General features: G+C 53.5%; 6 protein-coding genes across 6 annotated transcripts; 4 read left to right on the forward strand and 2 right to left on the reverse strand.

The window, feature by feature from the left end:
* Positions 1–4,680, reverse strand: W97_04707 (uncharacterized protein; the record flags this gene model as incomplete). The annotated part of the gene is made up of 7 exons (XM_007782596.1): positions 1–1,314; positions 1,365–1,675; positions 1,717–2,038; positions 2,086–3,288; positions 3,341–3,775; positions 3,823–3,920; positions 3,972–4,680. The coding sequence occupies 7 exons, from the start codon at positions 4,678–4,680 to the stop codon at positions 1–3; spliced, it is 4,392 nt and encodes a 1,463-aa protein (XP_007780786.1).
* A 911-nt stretch (positions 4,681–5,591) lies between these two features.
* Positions 5,592–6,411, forward strand: W97_04708 (DOPA 4,5-dioxygenase; the record flags this gene model as incomplete). Its single annotated transcript, XM_007782597.1, has 4 exons — positions 5,592–5,662; positions 5,830–6,020; positions 6,088–6,174; positions 6,245–6,411. 4 exons carry the CDS (start codon positions 5,592–5,594, stop codon positions 6,409–6,411), a joined length of 516 nt encoding a protein of 171 aa, XP_007780787.1.
* A 376-nt stretch (positions 6,412–6,787) lies between these two features.
* On the reverse strand, positions 6,788–7,303 carry W97_04709 (uncharacterized protein; the record flags this gene model as incomplete). Its single annotated transcript, XM_007782598.1, has 3 exons — positions 6,788–7,098; positions 7,146–7,224; positions 7,274–7,303. 3 exons carry the CDS (start codon positions 7,301–7,303, stop codon positions 6,788–6,790), a joined length of 420 nt encoding a protein of 139 aa, XP_007780788.1.
* Positions 7,304–7,479: 176 nt separating this feature from the next.
* W97_04710 (uncharacterized protein) lies at positions 7,480–10,219 on the forward strand (the record flags this gene model as incomplete). Its single annotated transcript, XM_007782599.1, has 4 exons — positions 7,480–7,540; positions 7,588–8,946; positions 8,998–9,854; positions 9,911–10,219. 4 exons carry the CDS (start codon positions 7,480–7,482, stop codon positions 10,217–10,219), a joined length of 2,586 nt encoding a protein of 861 aa, XP_007780789.1.
* Positions 10,220–10,516: 297 nt separating this feature from the next.
* W97_04711 (dihydrolipoyl dehydrogenase) lies at positions 10,517–12,217 on the forward strand (the record flags this gene model as incomplete). Its single annotated transcript, XM_007782600.1, has 5 exons — positions 10,517–10,649; positions 10,705–10,784; positions 10,840–11,322; positions 11,379–11,600; positions 11,651–12,217. 5 exons carry the CDS (start codon positions 10,517–10,519, stop codon positions 12,215–12,217), a joined length of 1,485 nt encoding a protein of 494 aa, XP_007780790.1.
* Positions 12,218–13,165: 948 nt separating this feature from the next.
* On the forward strand, positions 13,166–14,892 carry W97_04712 (uncharacterized protein; the record flags this gene model as incomplete). The annotated part of the gene is made up of 2 exons (XM_007782601.1): positions 13,166–13,475; positions 13,523–14,892. 2 exons carry the CDS (start codon positions 13,166–13,168, stop codon positions 14,890–14,892), a joined length of 1,680 nt encoding a protein of 559 aa, XP_007780791.1.
* Positions 14,893–16,027: the final 1,135 nt, after the last annotated feature.

Genomic DNA, 16,027 nt, shown 5'->3' on the forward strand with positions numbered 1-16,027 from the left:
CTATGCGACCGTAGCGGACGTCCTCCGTTTCCCGTTGTTCTTCAAAACCATGCTTCCCAACGCCATGCCTGAGCCACGTACCTGTCCATGGCTCAGAAGATGCTCTCCAGGATTGAACTCGCTCATGCGCCTGAACAGCTCCGGGTCGCTGTCGTCGCCGATAAAGGTCCAGCTTTCTTCGATAGTCTCGTCCGCTTCATTTGAAATTCCGTCGCGCTTCTTGATGAGCGTCTTCGCGTATTCCAACGTGCGGTAGAGAGTCTGTATCGCTCTGCCGACACCATCCTCCTGCAGAACCTTGTTAGCGCTGTGTTTTCTCGGGCACAGATTGGCACGGGGTATACTTACACTTCTGATCTGATCGCCCATAACACGAGCTCGAGCAATCATACGCTCACTATGCGTAGCCTCCCACAGCGCCCTCGCCAAGACAGTCGTGTTGAGCTTCCGAAGATAGACTCCCACACCTAGATCCTCTACCCGCGACCCAAAGAAGAATTGATCGCCAAAGAAAGGTTTGATGATAGTCGGGATACCAGCCCTAAGACTGGCGCCAGTCGTGCCTGCACCGCCATGGTGGGTAGCCGCATCTACCTTCGTGAAGAGCCAGTCATGCGGCGCCTGGTCGATCCTGAAGACCTCGGGGGGCAGCGGCGTCTCATCGCCTGAGGTGCCGGCTTTGGACAGGCGATCGGACCAGCCTCGGGACAGGATGCAGCGGACGTCTGCTTTGAGGACAGCATCCACGACCGTCCTCGTCATTGCAGCGGCATCTTCGACGATTATAGAGCCGAAGCCCACATAGACCAGCTTCTTCCCATCTCTACGTGCTGTTTCGATGAAGGAGACAAGCTCTGCAGATGGCTGCCAACCCGTCGCTTCGTCCAAGAACCAGTATCCGGTGATGTCGATCCAGTCGCTGTAATCGATAGGCCGAGGGACGACATGCGGACTGACAAAGTACATGAACGGCACCTTGTTGGGCTGTAATTGGTCCAGAGTCGTGCTTCGCAGACCAAGCTCTTTTCTTCGCCAGCGATTGATCTGGCCCGCGGTCAACTTCCAGAACAGGTTCTCGAATACTACATAGGTGTAGTAGTTGAATGCGCCACCTCGCTTGTGCTCCGGAATGCCAAAAGCATGCGGGTAGGTCCTGGTACGCGTCCAAGGCATGGCGAAGGCCCGGAAGTAGGGGATCTGTAAGGCCTCCGCGATGTGGATTCCGACCATTGCGCTGGGACTTTCAATGAGCAAGTCGGATTCTTGACATGCCCGCCAGGCGGAGCTGCACAGCCCGTCAAGCCAACCTCGGAACTACGCTTGTTAGTGGCCGTTTCACTGGGAGGTTTGTATACAGCGCTAACCTTGCCGTGGGTCTCCCGGATGAAAGAGTACGTGAACATGCCATTTTCTACACAGACCCTCATCAATTCTGCCGGATCGCCTTCGACAGGCGCGAAGTCGATGCCATGCTTCCGTATCCATGGCTCAAACTCGACATGGGTTGCGATCCGAGGCTTGTGCCCCTCTTTGATCAATCCTTTACAAAACGCAATATACGGCTGGACATCGCCGCGCGTGCCGATAGTGAGGCAAGTTATCCGAAGAGAGGTGTCTGGCTTGAACCGAACAATTGAAGCTTCTGTGTCATCGAAGATCACCGGTCGCTCTACTGCTCGTTAGTAAATGAGTCTTTGCAACGTTAGGGATACATACCGTTCTCTTGGAGATCCCTTGGCGTTTGAAGCTGTATTTCGGCTTCAGCTTTCTGGCGTGCCTCTTGCAGCGTCTCATGCTCAACCTTCGCAGCTTTGGCATCCTCGATCTCTGTTTCACTTAGGACGTTTGGACCTTGTGCGTAGTGCGAGATCTCTAGACTCTCGAGAAGCGTGATGGCACAGTCATCCCGGGACCCCGATTCTCTAAAGTCAAAGAGAAGCTCCTCATGGCCCCGAATCACGAGGACAAGGGCAGAGTAGCCGAAGCGAAAACCGTTCTCCTTGTGAACGTTCTCGATGTCTTTGAAAGGAAGGATCAACTGCTCCAAGTCAGCAATGAGAAATCGGTCAAGGCAGCGACACTCACCTTTGTTCGCGTGCCCGGCAGGAAGCTACGAAAGCAAAAATGACGGTCGCTGATGTAGATTTTGCCATATAAAGGCAGCACACGGTGAAGGTATCCGAAAAATGTGGCCCGCAATCTCTCCGAACTAGGCATCGCAAAGTGGTCTCGAAAGCGCTGCTCGTGCTTCTCAGCGTCCTCGTCATCTTCAGTCTCCTGAATCTCGTCATCCGCCGCAAGGCCTTCTGCTGTCCCGTAATGTTTGCGTCCTCCAGCCCACATGCCAGAAACTTTCTCGTAGTAACCCATGGATTCTGTTGCGAGCAGATTGCTCATGCGCTTCGAGCGATTCCTTAGGAAACCTGCAATCCCCGAAGCCTTCTGTAACGGCACGCTGCCTGCGCGCATCCAATCTTGTATCGCAGAAGATGAACCTGAACGCTGCAAGCCGGTTTGTGGTGCTTCGTTGTACTCGTCTAACCCAGGCGGATGAAGGCCCTCAGCGCCTGTTTGCCGCTTACCTACACCCTGCTGTCCTTGAGGACGAGCCAATGGTTGTGGTAGAGGTTTGCGTACATCTGACGATCTGGCTGTGTCTTGCGAGTTCCTCAGCGACCTATCAACAGACAGATCGGACTGAGCCGTTGTATGACGAACTATGGTAGGCCGATTGAAGACAGCACTTCCGCTCAGAATCTGGCTTGCAGAGGCGTTCGTGTCTCCAATTGACTGTATGGCAGCTGATGAATCCGTCTCCGGATCCAGAGAGTTCGTAGCCGATTCAGAGGAGTCATGCAGTACTGGTGACAAAGGAGATTTGCCTCTTCGTCTGTCTTTACTGACGCTCTTGCTACGGCCTGAGCTGAAGCTTCGTCTCACTTCAGAGCTCGACAGTCGTGTTTGGCGCCCGACGTCTAAGCTGCGTCGTGACCTGTCGAAGCTTGAGCGCAAGGTTTCGCCGCTGGGCCTAGGAAGTGAGGGCTCTCGAGAGCTGGGCGAGATAGGTGATAGCGTGGATCGTACGCCTTCACGGACTGTTGGCGACAGCACGTCCTGTGGATCGTGACCTCGCGCAACGCCGCCCAAGGTACTTACGTCCTGGCTTGGCCTTACTGCCGGCGGAGTGGTCGAGATCTCTTCGTCGGTCACGTGGTGACCATTTCCGCTCACCATGATCCTCAGGACGTTGACCGCATCCTGACTCGAGTTCCAGAACGAGAAGAAATACTGTGTAGCGATTAGCATGAACACAGCAAGCCAGTCGATTGAGAGCAAATACTTCATCCATAGCATAAGTCTCGTCATTGTCGATTACCCGGATCTTGACAGTGTCACCATACTCAAGCACAGCACTCTCTTCAATATCAATCACACTCTCGGTTGGTAGACTGATCTTGACGCTGTCGCCTTCGTTGTGCGCCCTGAATATGACCTTCTGAATCGCTTTGACCCATTCCTTTGCACTGGTAGCGCTGTCTGCTCGGAAGGTATACGTTCTCTGGTGTGTTTCTACCACAAAGCCTAGGGCGTCTTTTGAATCCATTGGAGCGGCAGATATGCCGTAGCGTAGATCGATGGTGCCGCTTGGAAAATATAATTCTGTCGGATCCGAGTAATAGAAGAGTACATCGCCTTTGAGAACGCACCAGTATCTGTTGTATTTGGGGTTTCGTCGGCCGCGCTTTGCTAGATTACCAGACTTTATAACTTCGTGCTGGATGAGGTCAGTCTACCCAGCAGCCTGGGGACAGGGCAGCTTACAGTCTTCTTCGGTAGATAGGCGTAGAAACATATGTGCTTCTGCGTCACATACATATAGCCCTGGAGAAGAACGCTCTGTAAAAGCCAGCAAGGGTATTCTAACATCGTTAGTATCACAACCATGGGTTTCAAGGGATATTATGCTATACCGGCAATCACTTCTTCGGGCGCCTCAAACTCGAACACGTCCATCAGCTTCTGCGGAAGGCTCACGGGAGTCTTGGATCGGGGAATCTTCTGACCAACATCGCGTTCGGAGGCACGTCTCTCCCGCGGACCCTCCGAAGCTTCCATGTTGGCTTCGGCCTGTAGTATTCGACTCATGACAGGGGCGACACCATGCGCTTGCTCAGCTGTGTCCTCCTCGGGCTGTTGTTCCGGCAGTATCTGGGAATCTGACATGCCATCCATACTCGTTCGCGCAGCTTTGCGCTCTTTGATAGGTCTGAGGAGAGACAGCTTCGGCACCGATTTGAAAAGCCTGTGATGCGATGGCTTTAGCCCGGACTTGTGGCCTTCCCTCTCCTGCTCTCTTCCCCTTCGTGGGGCCCCAGTAAATAGTACCGTGGATGCGGCCGTCCTAGGTTGCGCAGGTACGTCCTCGTCTTCGCTACCGCTAGACTGGTTCTCATCGAAGTGGGAGCGCTGGTCCATGTTCGAGCCGACCCTCGTTATTAGAGAGAGGACGGACTGGTTCATGTATTGTGTCTCTAATGTCTTTGGGGCTGTGACATCCTCTTCCTCGTCCTCTCCGCCCTTGAGCCGGTCTGGTATCTCCACCGACACCCTCCGTAGAGGCCTCCCAGGCCGTCTTAAGCTCCTGCCTGCCTTGTCGGCAGACATCCTGCGGGCGTCCATGGTGTGATGTCTCTGTTCGGGATCGCGCCAAAGCGACGGGTTTCGCGCGAGGCTCTGGGCTCGTACGAGGAGCGGACTGCGCGAGCTCCAGGACGCAAGAGGATGATGCCGGAAGCACTCGTCTAATCTGGAGATGCGTTGAGCAAACCAGCACTGGAGCGAGTGCGGCTACTGATCTATGTTAATCACATGTTGAGTGCGACTGGAAACAGTTAACTCCCGGGCCACGATCATGCACTCGACGCACCTCAGCGTTGGGGATCTCTTGACCAGTCGGAAGCTTGGCGTTCACCGCCTTTGAAAGCGGCCTATGGGGCATCGTTCATTGTTAGGTACCAACGGCGCCTCACGCAGCTGTGAAGGCAGCAGTGTGAAGCTAAACTTCAAAGGAATGTTACTACCCTCGGTGCCTAGGTAGGCGGTCACAGAGGATCAGTACCGCTCCAACAGGGCCATAACTACCCGACCGCCAGCCCAGATTGTGAACGTGGTGCCTGGAAACCTCAGGGTTCATTAACATACCGCACGTGACATGCTGTGTTCCGCGCCTTAGTGCACGGCATCACGGAGACGGCTGTTTACCAATCCGGGCAGCACATCTAGATGTCTCATCAGGTCTGCCTAAGAAACGGTGTCAAACTACAGGAATGGAAGCGGATATAGTGTAACCCGGAGCGTCTCGTTGACGAGAGATTGAAGCATTTTCAATATCCTGATCAGGTTCCGCGCTGACAAACAATCCGTCTGCCGATTTGGCGTGCTGAGAATGCCGTCGGAACTGACATCGGATATCAAACACAGGATATAAGAGGACTCTGCCGGAGGAAACCCTGACGTGTTATATCTACTTCGTCCACACATCAAATAGCTCTGCACCTTCGCGTCTGATAGACCACACTCAATCCGTAGAAATGGCAGATCCAAGCCTGTATACTTATCCCTCACCTCTTGAAGGCTTTGAGGATTTACCTCCCTTATCAGAGTATGTTCAATATCTTGTCCACTGTTTGCAAAGAGTGGTGGCGCTCTGTAATTACAAGTTCTCCGTTCGGTTCTTTGTGCATCCTGATAGCCTCAACAGGTCTACTTCAGTCTAGCATTTAGTTCAGGGCCGAAGACGCACTTGCCACATATACTGACCCGAGACAGCGAGCGAGCGGCGGATGGGAAATCCTTCGTAAATCCGCCAGCAGCTGAGCCGAGTCCAGCGTATAAAAGCTTCACCGCACCCGTCTCCAATGGCGAACGTGGAGGCTTTGACGTGCACATCTATTTCCTGCAGTCCGACCAAGAGCAGACGACGTTCGCAGCGCAGCTATGGGAGAGGATACGCCGGGAATGTCAGTCCAGCACTCTGATGTGACTTCTTCACAACCGTCTTGATACACAGAGCTGATGTTCCAATAGTCCCTGAGCTAAGAATCTATCGGATATTCGATAAGCCCATCGGGCCGCACCCTATGGGAATGTTCGAGGTCAACATCTTCACTCCAGGTTAGCCGATCTCAGCACTCCAAACCCGATTTAGCATGGCTTTTTGGGCAGTATCTAACTTTGTTTCCAGAGCAATTTGGCGCATTTATTCCATGGCTTGTCATCAATCGCGGGCCGCTATCAGCTCTTATTCATCCCAACACCGACGATGAGGAGCGTGACCACACACAGCGAGCTACGTGGATGGGGCACCCCTTGCCATTGAATCTGAAGATGTTCAAGGGAGGAAAGCATTGAGCGCAGACTGGTCAACATGCGGAACAGGCTTCTGAGGAGTAGTGAAGATCAGCGTCAGCTCGTGCGAAATGCTTGCCAATCCGAACAGCATGTTCCTAGTCTACAATCTGTCCTTGACCATAACGTTGACTTTGATGCCTTTTCCAAGTGACGTAGCCGCAAATCGTAGCATGCTTCCCGGAGCATGTGGCCTAGCTCGTCCCAAGCACGATATGTGCAGCATGGCCGTATCTGACCCTTGTGATGAGCCTTTGGATGCTGGTGCCCCTCTCACAGGTGATGCACCCAGCCTCAGCCATTTCAACCTTCTTCGTCCACCACGTCGAGCGGAGCAAGGACACGGCCAATCATCTTGCGCTCCCTGCACAGCTCCCTTTCAACCCTTCTTCTCCCCCTCCCCACCCGTCTTCCTCTTCTTCGCCTTATCCTTCTTCCTCTTACTCCTATCCCTCTTCTTCAGCGCCTGCATCCCCGCCTTACACACCTCCGCATACCGTGCATAGAACGTCTCTAGCGCGTCCGGCTGCACGACCGTAGACAGCTTAACCTTACCGGCTCGCTTCTCTTTCGACTTGCCGTTTGTGGCTCGGACAATGACTGGTAGCGGGTTTTCTGGGTGCAGGTCCCACAGGGGGTCGTCGGCAACTTTGACGGGGCTGGAGGGTGCCGAATCCGCAGAATATGTGACTGGTAGCTTGTGAGTTGAAGCTTTATAGAGGTTCCGGGAGGCGCACATCGCTTCTGGGTGAGGAAGATAGAGCCGTGTTGCTTCTCCTGGCTTTTGCTGAAGAGACCGGCAAGCTGGGTGAAGAACTACTGTCGAGTTAGCGATGGTGGCCTTTGGCGGGTCGCGCTGCAGTACCTCTTCGTTGGTCAGCTGTGTCTCTGCCATATTAGAGTCGGTAGCCTAGTTATAGGGCCCTTTGCATTTGTGTATTGCTCAACCACGAATTCTCACGTTACTCGCTCGATGCGCTTGAAGTGGGATGCGCCGCGCTAGCGAATCGCGGGGCCATTCCGCAGCCTTGCCCGAACTTTTCCTGAGCATCGCCATCTTCCCTGCCCACTATGCGACATCAGACCTACAGAGGCCCGAAGCTACCGAGTGCGCTGCTTGGCCAGATCGGAGGTGCGCATAACAAACTCTCAGTCCGTGTCCATTGCTAATTTGTCCAGATGCCAAAGCTACAGGACGCAAAGGACCCGGGCGCAATGCGCCTGGCGGCCGCAAAGAACGGCGTAAAGCGGAGAGGGTGCAGAAGAAGACGCAGCGGAGGCAGCCAAGGGTGACAAAGACGCTTAATGAGCCTGTCGAAGAAGACTCGGACGATTTTGAGGGATTTGAAGAGGAGGATGATCCATCACCACCGCTCAGGTCTGAGCCGGGCGTTCAGAAACCGGAAACACAGCAGCCCAAGTCGATCCTCAAACGAACTCAGAAGGCGGATCCAGGAACCGGAGCTCGGGACAGGCTGTCCACGTCACCAGGACCAGAACCGCGGATATCGAGAGGTGTCCGGGATAAGCTGGCAGAAGACGATGCGGAGATTGCGGCCCTGGAGAAGAGGCTGGGATTGAAGAGCAAGAAGCTTCCGAAATCTTTTGAAGATGATGGATTAGATCTGCTTCTAGAGGGCCTGGACGATGATACAGGGTCAAGTGGCATGGGCAAGAGAAAGAGGACGGATGATGAGGAGTGGTTAGCAAAAAAGAGACGAAGATCCGGGAGAGATCAGATTGAGGAGCATGAGAGCAGCACCGAGACTGAGGAGGACGAAAGTGGGGATGAGGGGATGCTCGATGAGGAAGGCGAACAGTCTGACTCCGAGGATGGCGACACTCTCGATTCTTTGAACGACGGCAAAGACGACCGCCACCAGCCGCTCAGAATACACAACCCAGAGGAAGATGACGGCTTTGACGATTTTAGCGACGATGTCTCAGACACTCCAGAGGAGGTCCAGCCTCGCAAGGTCCGAGAGAATCCTTATGTAGCTCCCGTCTCCGGAACCAGCGACCGTTCAGCGAAGTACATACCCCCTTCTCTTCGCGCACCATCGACCTCCGATGCTGAGTCTATGGCTCGGTTGCGGCGCCAGTGTCAAGGGTTACTCAATCGACTCTCCGAAGCCAACCTTTTGACCATTCTGAAGGACGTGGAACAAATATATCAGCAAAACCCTCGTCAGTACGTTACCTCGACGCTTATCGAACTGTTACTCGGTTTGTTATGCGATAGAACAGTCCTGAATGACACTTTCCTCATTTTGCACGCTGGTTTCATCGCAGCAATCTACAGAGTTGTTGGTGCAGATTTTGGGGCACAGCTGGTTGAGCGTATAGTCACTGAATTCGATAAGTTCTACAAGTCATCTGCAGACGGCGGAGGCAAGGAAGCCGCAAATCTCGTGTCTTTGCTCTCGGAACTTTACAATTTTCATGTCGTCGGCAGTAACATTGTCTTTGACTATATCCGCCTTTTTCTCGAGGAGCTTTCAGAAGTCAACACGGAGCTCCTCCTTCGAATTATTAGAAGTAGGCTTGTAATGCCTGCGCCACTAATCGTTTCATGCTAACAAACACCAGATTCTGGACAACAGCTTCGCTCGGATGATCCGTCCTCCCTGAAAGACATCGTGGTTTTATTACGAAAAGCGGCGACCAAGGCTGGCGAGACAAACCTATCTGTTCGCACCAGGTTCATGATGGAGACTATCAACAGCCTCAAAAATAACCGCATGAAGACCGGCGTCGCCGCTTCCGCCGTCAACACCGAGCATACAGTCCGCATGAGGAAGACCTTAGGGACGCTAAACACGCGAGCTGTCATGGCTAGTGAGCCGCTGCGGATCGGTCTGAGCGATGTCAGAGACTCAGACAAGAAGGGCAAGTGGTGGCTCGTGGGTGCGAGTTGGAGGAACTCAAGTGCAAACCAAAACCCCCAGACATCCAAAACTCATTCGCAGGAAGCGGAGAAGACTACAGACGAGCTTGCAAACATCGATAGTGGCTTGCCAGACCTTCTACAACTCGCTAGGGAACAGCGTATGAACACGGACATACGTCGGGCAATATTCGTCACCATCATGTCAGCCTCGGATTATAAGGATGCTCATCTCCGGCTGTTGAAGCTGAAGCTCAAGAAATCCCAAGAGCTCGAGATACCGCGCGTCCTCATTCATTGTGCTGGGGTCGAGCAGCGATACAATCCCTACTACACCTTGATTGCGCGCCAGTTCTGCTCTGATCGGAGGCTCAAGATGGCGTTTCAGTTCGGGCTATGGGAGCTCTTCAAGCGCATGGGAGAGAGGACAAACGAAGACGATCTCGAAGAGAATGACGATGAGGAGGCAGATGACATGAATATGAGGAGAATCGTTAACTTGGCACGGATGTTTGGTGCGCTGATCGCGGATGGGGGCCTCTCTATTGGAGTGTTGAAGGTAAGCCCTTGAGGAGCAGTAATACAATCAAGCTCGTACTGACAACGAGATTGCAGACTCTCAACTTCGCTTACCTGCAGCCAAAGACGAAGACTTTCGCTGAGGTTTTACTCACTACTGTGATTCTCCAGTCGCAAAAGCGTTCGTCTGGCGAAAGAGATACCAAAGCCCTGCTGGACGTATTTGAGAAGGTCAACGACGCGCCTCAGATGGCGAGGGCCCTCCAATACTTTCTCGAAAAGGTTGTTAAGAAAGGGGATGTAGCTGGGAGCAAGTCGGAAAAGGAAACGGTTCGGTGGGGATGTAGCCAGGCTGTTGATGCGTTGACGGCAACGGTTGCATCGGCGGTCGTAGAAGAGGACTAGATAGTCTTCTTTGCCATTCTATGTAGTTCGGAACAATATATCCATGATCTACTAACCGTTGATTGATTAATAATAATCTCATCACGAGCACGACTTTCGCCTCGCGACGATGCCAAGAGATGTCAGCCACGCCGCTTCTTCCCGCACGCGGAGCTCCGATCTTGCCCAACAGCTCCAACAGCGGCATCCATAGCGTCAGCCATCTCAAGCTCCCGCCTCACCACCCCCGACCTCTATCACAATTGCTGTGCGACGCGCAGCATATCTCTCTCCTCCCTTTCATCTTCCTTTGGCGCCATGTTCAAGACCTTGATACCAAAGGCCACCTCGAGGTCGCTGCTCCGACCCGTCGGCCAAGCCAGCAGCACCTTTCGCCCCTCCACGTTCTACCTCGTCGACCGGGCGCGGAGAGGATATGCTACAGAAGCAGGTCAGGCACAGGCGTCCTAGGGACATTGCATAGCAAGGCGCTGACTCTGGTGCAGAGGAGAAGGACCTAGTAATCATAGGCGGAGGCGTCGCCGGATATGTCGCAGCTATCAAAGCAGGCCAAGCAGGCCTAAAGGTAGAGTCGAGCTCTATCCAGCAACACGCACATCTCGTGGCTCACCTGGACACAGGTTGCTTGCATAGAGAAGCGCGGCGCGCTCGGCGGCACATGTCTCAACGTCGGCTGCATTCCCTCCAAGTCCCTCCTGAACAACTCGCACCTCTACCACACCATCCTACACGACACGAAGAACCGGGGTATAGAAGTCGGAGATGTCAAGCTCAACCTGGAGCAGATGATGAAGGCGAAGGAAACCTCTGTCAGCGGCCTCACGAAGGGTATCGAGTTTCTCTTCAAGAAGAACAACGTCGAGTATATCAGGGGCACCGGCGCTTTCGCGGACGAGCACACAGTTGCTGTCAACCTCATTGATGGCGGCGAGACCAGCGTGCGCGGCAAGAACATCATCATCGCCACTGGTAGCGAGGCGACACCGTTTCCAGGCTTGTCTATCGACGAAAAGAGGGTCGTCACTAGCACAGGCGCTATTGCACTCAAGGAGGTGCCGAAGAAGATGGTTGTCATTGGAGGCGGCATCATTGGTCTAGAAATGGTATGCAAAGGCGTGATATAGAAATAAGGAGGACCATGCACTGACCACGCACGCAGGGCTCAGTATGGTCTCGACTAGGCGCTGAGGTCACTGTCGTCGAGTTCTTGGGGCAGATTGGTGGACCTGGTATGGACGCTGAGATCTCAAAGATGACGCAAAAGATTCTCCAAAAGCAAGGCATGAAGTTTAAGCTCAATACGAAGGTCACCAAGGGCGACGACAGCGGTGACACCATCAAAATCAGTGTTGAGGCTGCAAAGGGCGGCAAGGAGGAGACCGTAAGCTTCTCAGCCGTGTGCCTCAAACACACCAGCTAACATGCTCCCAGCTCGATGCAGACGTCGTCCTCGTAGCAATCGGCCGCCGACCCTACACCGCCGGTCTAGGTGTCGAGAACATCGGCATCGAGACCGACGAGCGAGGCCGCCTTGTCATCGATCAAGAGTACCGCACCAAGCTCCCGCACATCCGAGTGATCGGCGACTGCACATTCGGCCCCATGCTAGCCCACAAGGCAGAAGAAGAGGCCGTCGCAGCAGTCGAGTTCATCACCAAGAACTACGGTCACGTGAACTACAACGCTATCCCCTCGGTCATGTACACGCACCCCGAAGTCGCCTGGGTCGGCCAGACCGAGGCGGAAGTGAAGAATTCGGGCGTCAAGTATAATGTTGGCAGCTTCCCGTTTTCTGCTAACTCGAGAGCTAAGACGAACCTGGATACTGATGGCATTGTTAAGTTCATTGCGGATGCCGAGACGGATAGGATATTGGGTATTCACATCGTCGGACCCAATGCTGGTGAGATGATTGCGGAGGGCACGCTGGCACTCGAGTATGGCGCGAGCTCGGAAGATGTTGCGAGGACGAGTCATGCTCATCCCACTCTAGCGTAAGTTGTCATCGCGTTGTTCCTTCCACTTCTGAAGAAAACCGCTAACCGTTCGATTTTAGTGAGGCATTCAAGGGTAAGCGACCGTCTGACAACTCTCCTATTGTCTATGAAGACTGGGCTAACCCGGCGCGTGTCGAAAACAATAGAAGCAGCTATGGCCACGCATTCGAAGGCAATTCACTATTAGTTGATCGGCGGTTTGGTGGAGCAAAAGATCTTCTCGTTGTTCTTGTAGCGCGCATCGTCGAACCTGGTTGTGTATGTAAAGTATTTGATGCGGAGCCGCCCCAACTCTCGTCAGATATGCCGATAACAGGCAATGTGAATATCTGTATGATACGGACGCTTCTTCACTGTGAACCGTAAGGGTGAGCGGATCGCAGCTTGATGTTGTTATGGCTTGACTTTGACCGGATGAGGAAGAGCCGCGGAAAGGATTCTACATCCCTTCCAGAGGCCGTTCTCGAGAACGATGTGAGATCCGATGGATATTCATGCTACTCTTGCTTGCGACATTCGAGCTGGATTACCCAGCATGTTGTGTTTCGTATGTCGTTTAGATACTTATGGACGATGACCTCAGGACGTATGCTGCGGGTTCTTTTCGAACACATCCGTCCAGTAGCGCAGTCACAATCCCTTTGAAGAACCTCCAATAACACCAGGAAGTATCACATTCACCCTAGAGCGCCCCGACAACAGCTTCTCCTGCCAGTGAAGTCCAATGTCGCTCGAAAGCTTGCCCGTCTCGGGAGCGCGTTGTCAGACAAGCGGTGCAGTGGCTTTCGCGTCTCGGCTGGCGCCGCACTCCCTTCAACCGCGCCAGGCTTTGTTCACTCAGCTCTGAGCACACTCACACTCGATCGACCAAGTAATTGCGCATACGATTGCGGCTCTCAAAGTCGCCTTCAGAGAACACACATGCCCTGATGGACTTATCTTTCCGGAGATGACCACCTCCGCGGGCTCATCGACGCCGACCAGCGTGCCGTCCGCTCACCCTGGCTTCCGCCGCTCTATTACCGTTCCTGCGCTATTAGCCAACCCTCCCAGACCCCCTACAGCAGATTCGTCAGGAGGTGCAGAAAGCGTAGAAGTCCTCTTTGTGCATCCGTTCGCCAAAGTCGTGTCTTTTACCACATCGTCAAGCACATCGAGGCCGAGCTCTAGCTCAAGTCGAGGGACCGATGGGCCGGATAGAGAGCTATACGGGACACTATCATGGACTTCACCTACGGAGAGGACGATGGCGGCTGGTAGTAACTACATGCGCCGGAAGCAAGCATTCAATCGCTGATGTTGTTAGGCCCGCTGAGGATATATCGCGTCCCTAACAGCGTATCCTTCCTTCACTCTGGCACCCTACTTCATGCGATTCTACCAAAGTCGCAGTGCTGGTGTGTTGATCAGGAAGGACGGTTTGTTCTTCGAATACGGCTGAGCTCATACTACCGAATCGAACTTCCCTGGGACAACGACGAGAACAAGCAGAAGGTGGAGGAATTCAAGAGCATCCTCATCAGCGTACTACAGTACGAGAAGACGCCATGTCCGTTCAAAGGTGGTCCACACGTGGAGATGCCGGAAAGACCTGAGACACCGCGGCGAAGGTCGCTGCAACCAGTGGAGAAGGCCAAGCGCTGGAAACTGAACAGGGTCTGGACGCCAGAAGATGCCGGGCTACGCGCTTTTGATGGTACGGACACGAGTACAACGTCTGCCTCGGAGGACGATGATAGCAACACCGTGAGCGCAAGTAGCGCAACAGAACATAGTCCCGGTGCGCTGGAGGTTTCGGAGTCTGTCGAGAACTCGCCAGAGAGCTTGCAGATCCCGCGAAGACCTCGTGCTCTCAGGGACACACGCTCTGTAACGGCACCAGCCCAGATGATAGTTAGGAAGACCGAAGGTCCACAACTACCGTCCGCTCAGCAGGACTCTAGTGATCCCCCTTCAGACTCCGTGAGCTTGGCTTCGAGTGTTGACTCGTTTTGTTCGTTCCCAGAGTTGCCTCCGGTGCCACTTTCATCATCCCATCTGGCACCCGCATCTGTTTATGGCGATGCTGTTGAGGAGCAATACTCGGACATCGAGGTACGAAAACCTCGGGCACGCCACAGACGCGACATATCAGACATCACCATCACTCCAAATGCGGCGAACCGCTCCGCAGGGCCTACACCGCTTCATTCGCCCCTTTCAGAAGATAGTCGACTACGATCCGCGCCTTCTACGCCGACGTTGATGAGCGACTCCGAAGACGCTTTGTCGTCGCCATCTTCTAGCTTGAAAACGCCGCCAGATACGATCCGGTTACGTCCTATGACAGGCGCCTCGCAACGGCGCTCCTATTCCCCGATGCCGCACGCGGTAAACCTGTTCACACCGCCAAGACGACAGCTGGGCACTGTGTTGGTGCAGAAGACGGCTGAAATCTTACTCAGCCCGCCTAGTCATCTGATCGCGCTTATGCTGCGTATTGCTGCGAACTTTACACGCGGGGCGTTTACTAGCCCCAGTTCGAACAGTAGAGGCGGGAGGATACCGTGCTCGTGGGAGTCCAGCGGCGATGAGGAAGATGATTGGGGCGAGGATGACTATGGAATTCCACTCACGACTATCAGCTCCGCAGAGTCGAAGAGGAATCGTTCGGGCACCCGATTGGAGACTGGTTGATTTGGTGTTTTCTCTGTTTTTTATGAGTCCTTTTTGCATATGATACCATTGAAGTTGGTGTTTGTGAATTTGGATGGGAGCACTTGGTGGCACTTTCTTGGAAATGTAATCGCTTGTGTCTGGACAGACAGGAGCGCAAGAACATAGCGCTATGGGTAATAAGTGCACACATGATTTGAACCGAGCATTCTTAGATGGTCTCGAATCGGGAGAAGTTTGGGAGTGTTCATCGCTTGTAAGCATTGTGATGTACAAAGCGGCGCAACTTCAGTAAGCGTTACACTCTACGTGGAATTCCCACCCAACAGCACTGAGATGGTCTCTTGGATACTGTGTTCGAAGACATCGCGATCTTGTTCAAGGACTGTTCATCGCGTTCCACTTGGATTGACAGATCGGTGGCTGGCATAGCTGGAACCCAAATAATCACCTGATCCATACAACCAGCCACAACGCTGACCGCCTTCGAGCTCGCTCCTGTCATCTCTCACCCAGAAGCGTTAATCGTAAACCACGCAGTCAGCAAGGTGCAACAAACCGATGGCACCCTTATATGCTTAGTACTGGCTCTGACTGTTCCTCCGTGACCAAGTGATGTTGGAGATACCAGCAGTTGAGCGCCACTTGATCACTAGCTACCACGAAGAGACGGCGGAACAACTCTCTCGATTCCCTAAGTGGGGTTTTACTGCTTCTTAGTGTATCACTGTTCGCGTTCAGCTCAGAAGTGTAACAACTCTCCGGACGTATAATAGCCGTCCTTGAGGCAATTCCAGACTACCTATGGATCTAATCAAAGCTGAGGCATCAACACCATGGTGGGGCTGAATGGCAACCTGCAAGCAATTCCCCTCATACAGTGTCATGCATGAGGCAATGTACGCCATTTTGCGGCGTCCCCGAGGGTGGTGTTAGGTGGTTGGGTACGGGTGGTAGTGGCAGGTACGGCTGACTGCTAGCCACATCGCTGCAACCGCCCGTCTCCACCGCATCTTCAACAGCATCCATAGAAACTTCACGAAATGGGTCTTCCCCATCAAAGTTGGGTGATCGTGTGTATTTAGATGGCAGCTCCCCGCCACCGATCCTTTACTTCATTGACAGATATGAGCGCTTTCCTGTCCACTTGAGTTAT

Source organism: Coniosporium apollinis (genome assembly GCF_000281105.1).
Source record: "Coniosporium apollinis CBS 100218 chromosome Unknown supercont1.21, whole genome shotgun sequence".
In the NCBI taxonomy this organism is placed as follows: Eukaryota; Fungi; Ascomycota; class Dothideomycetes; genus Coniosporium; species Coniosporium apollinis.